At 54.5% G+C, this 2813-nt stretch overlaps 1 protein-coding gene across 1 annotated transcript; it reads right to left on the bottom strand.

Annotated features, from left to right (window-relative positions):
• Positions 1–2055: 2055 nt before the first annotated feature.
• Positions 2056–2318, bottom strand: PHYSODRAFT_338718 (hypothetical protein; the record flags this gene model as incomplete). Its single annotated transcript, XM_009536582.1, has 2 exons — positions 2056–2184; positions 2229–2318. The coding sequence occupies 2 exons, from the start codon at positions 2316–2318 to the stop codon at positions 2056–2058; spliced, it is 219 nt and encodes a 72-aa protein (XP_009534877.1).
• Between the last annotated feature and the right edge of the window lie 495 nt (positions 2319–2813).

The following is a 2813-nucleotide window of genomic DNA, read 5'->3' as shown; positions in this document are numbered from 1 at the left end:
CATGTGCTCGGCGAATCAAATCTTCTTTCATTGCCACAGCCTTGGGTTTACTGGCCTTGGTAGGTGCCTTCTTGCTTTTCGTTTTCCGTTGCGCAGCTTGGTTTTCGCTTCGGGGTGCCTTTGGAGCTGATTGTTCGGCAGGACCGCGCTTTTTTCGCTTAGGTTTTGCTGCCCCCGAGCAATTTGTAGCAGGATGTGTGGCGGCGTTGGTCTCTGCAGGTTCCGACGGAGCCACACTTGGCGTCAAAACACTCGCGGGGAGGTCAAGTAGGGCATTGGGTCGTTCATCACTTCTCCCTTGGTCCACCAAGTTCATTTTTGTAGCGTTTGTGTAGCAAAGCGTGCTGCAATAGCTGCTATCACCAAAATCCTTGGCGAATCCACCATTAGGGTCTGGGATATTCAACGAAACGCAGACATCATGAGAGCAGAAGTGATGGAGAAATTTTTTGCACCAGGTACAACTGCGCTCGGTTGAACACTCCATATTGCAGACTGCACATTGCGCACATGTACCAGACGATGCGGTGGGTGCGTGGTGATCTAGCTGGAGTAAATGGTCTCGCGTAGCTGCTGCATGTACGGGTACGACGCGCGCTGATGTTGGCGGTGTAGATACAGCAGATGCAGCACCATCATAATCCTGAGAGGTGCTGGCAGCACCATCAAACACCGATTCGTGACAGCTTACTCCCGGAAGCGCGGCTTTCTCACAATCAACGTCGTTTGCACTCGCTCCAGGAACTCCCGCGCTACTACACGTACATCATCTGCCGCGTGAGACCAACATCGCCAGGCCCAAATATATTAAACGTTGGTTTGGGCGACATCAATTTCCTCATCGGGTCGCTTGGACAGGGCACCATCCGTATCACCATCCTCCACTACCAATGTCCGCCGATAGGTGCTCCAAAAGCGCTCGTTCACCCAGAAAATAGTCGATACCCTCTGTTCCATTCGAGTCATCACCGGGAGGGATATAGCGGTACAGATCACTCAAGCTTCGCCCTGTTGGACGCTTTGAATTCCAACCAGCCGCACTTAGAACTCGCCAAACAGATCCAAACATCGCATGGTCATCCGCGAGGTCTGTATGCCGGTGGACACGCGTCAATATGATACCTTGCTCGAGCGCTAGGTAAGCAACGGATCGTACCTAGACCGGTGGGAGCTGAAGGTGAGATACGACCCGAGCGTCGTGATTGTTGTCGCTTAGCTGTGGGCTCGCAGGTGCTCGACCGCTGCTTCCGCTTTCGTGGCATTGGGTATGTGGTGGTGGACGAGCTCAGCTAGCGTACCAGTGGCTCCTTCACGGCAAAGATCTCTAACTGGTTTGCATGCATCGGTCTCGCTTGAGCCATTGGACCGAATATATTGTTATTTGTATGGCCATGTTCGAAGTGTTCAAAGGGACCGAACGTACTAGGCTTTGTATGGGGTGGTTCGACTCATCGTTGTATGTGATGTTAGTATGGTGGAGTTTGAACCCACCGGTGCAGGTTCAATGCCCGCCATGCGGAATGCAGCGTAGCTGTGCTGACAAGGTACCGTGCAAAATGCATCGGATATCGAGTGCGGGATGAATACAGTGTAATTACACAGAGTCATGAATAGTACGAGTACTCAAAGCGTTCAACGGTAACATACGGTACTTAGATTTACTCCAGTATTGCTACCAAATGTAAGTGCTGTAGCGGCTTCGGCATCGTCTCCACAGTTACGTTGACCCATGCAAGCCCCATAGTGACGGTCCGAACTACGGTACACGGCGACAGTGGTGACGCCCATCGTAGATACACTGCTGCCAAGTGCCAATGCCGCCTGCGTGTCCCTGTCGCTGGGCAAATTGGGCGCTTGCGACGTCGTCGTCATGGCGACTTCAGGCTCCATCTTGACCCCCGATGGGACTCGAACGCTCCATTTCTAGCGGTAGCCTCTCTTGATCTTTGTCGCCGGTGGCACCCCGCTCCCTCCTGAGGCATCTACGTGCGGTTGTCCGTCGATGAGGATCGCTGGAAGCGAAAAAGGGCGGGAGAACGCCGTCCACCTGCAGGTCTAGTGGGCAGTCGTCCAGTGCCGCCTCCGACGCTCCATCTCGGGGTCCTGTAGCGGAATCTCGGCGTCTCGCAGCTGAACGTGGTTGACAGCCACACCCGGCGGCAATGCCGTGAGGAGAGTTGGGGACTACGGGACAAACGACACCATCCCAGCGCCAGTTCTAGTAGCACTGCGTTATCGACAACAAATGCGCTGTTGCGGCGGTTGTGCGGGACGTGGTCGTCGGGTTGGTACACGACGGACAGCGAGTCCAACTTCATGCCCGGTGCGTCCCGAGGTCAGCGCGTCAAGTAGCACAGGCGGTCAGCAGCAGCAGATGCGTCGACACACAGGAGCTGAGCGTGTGGCGACTCCAACGACGCTGGACTTGGAGAGTGAGGGGCGAACTGGCAGGCTGGACTTGACCGCAGCGTGCATAGTATCACGGGCAGCCACGCGCCGTAAACGATGGGTACGGCCAGCACATGTGTACCACCGTCGTTCGAGGCGTGGAAACCGGAAGAACGGAGCGTGGTCAGCCAGGGACACTTGGGATCGAGCTTGCAAAATCGGAAATGAGCTCCGATGCGAGAAGGTCATTTTGATTCGGAGCAAGCCGAGCAAGCCGACCAAACAACAGTGGATCGATTTGAACTAATTCCACCAATCACACTTCTTGTTGAACTTTGGCAGCCAATCACTGTCATCGATTTTTCGGAGACAGGTCTTGATTGGTCAAAGCGAAGACATGGAAAAAAATGTCAGCGCGGGAAAGC

This window comes from Phytophthora sojae (assembly GCF_000149755.1).
Source record: "Phytophthora sojae unplaced genomic scaffold PHYSOscaffold_9, whole genome shotgun sequence".
Taxonomy (NCBI): domain Eukaryota; phylum Oomycota; class Peronosporomycetes; order Peronosporales; family Peronosporaceae; genus Phytophthora; species Phytophthora sojae.
Note: the sequence above shows the minus strand (reverse complement) of the source record. Positions and strands in the feature narration are given on the sequence as shown.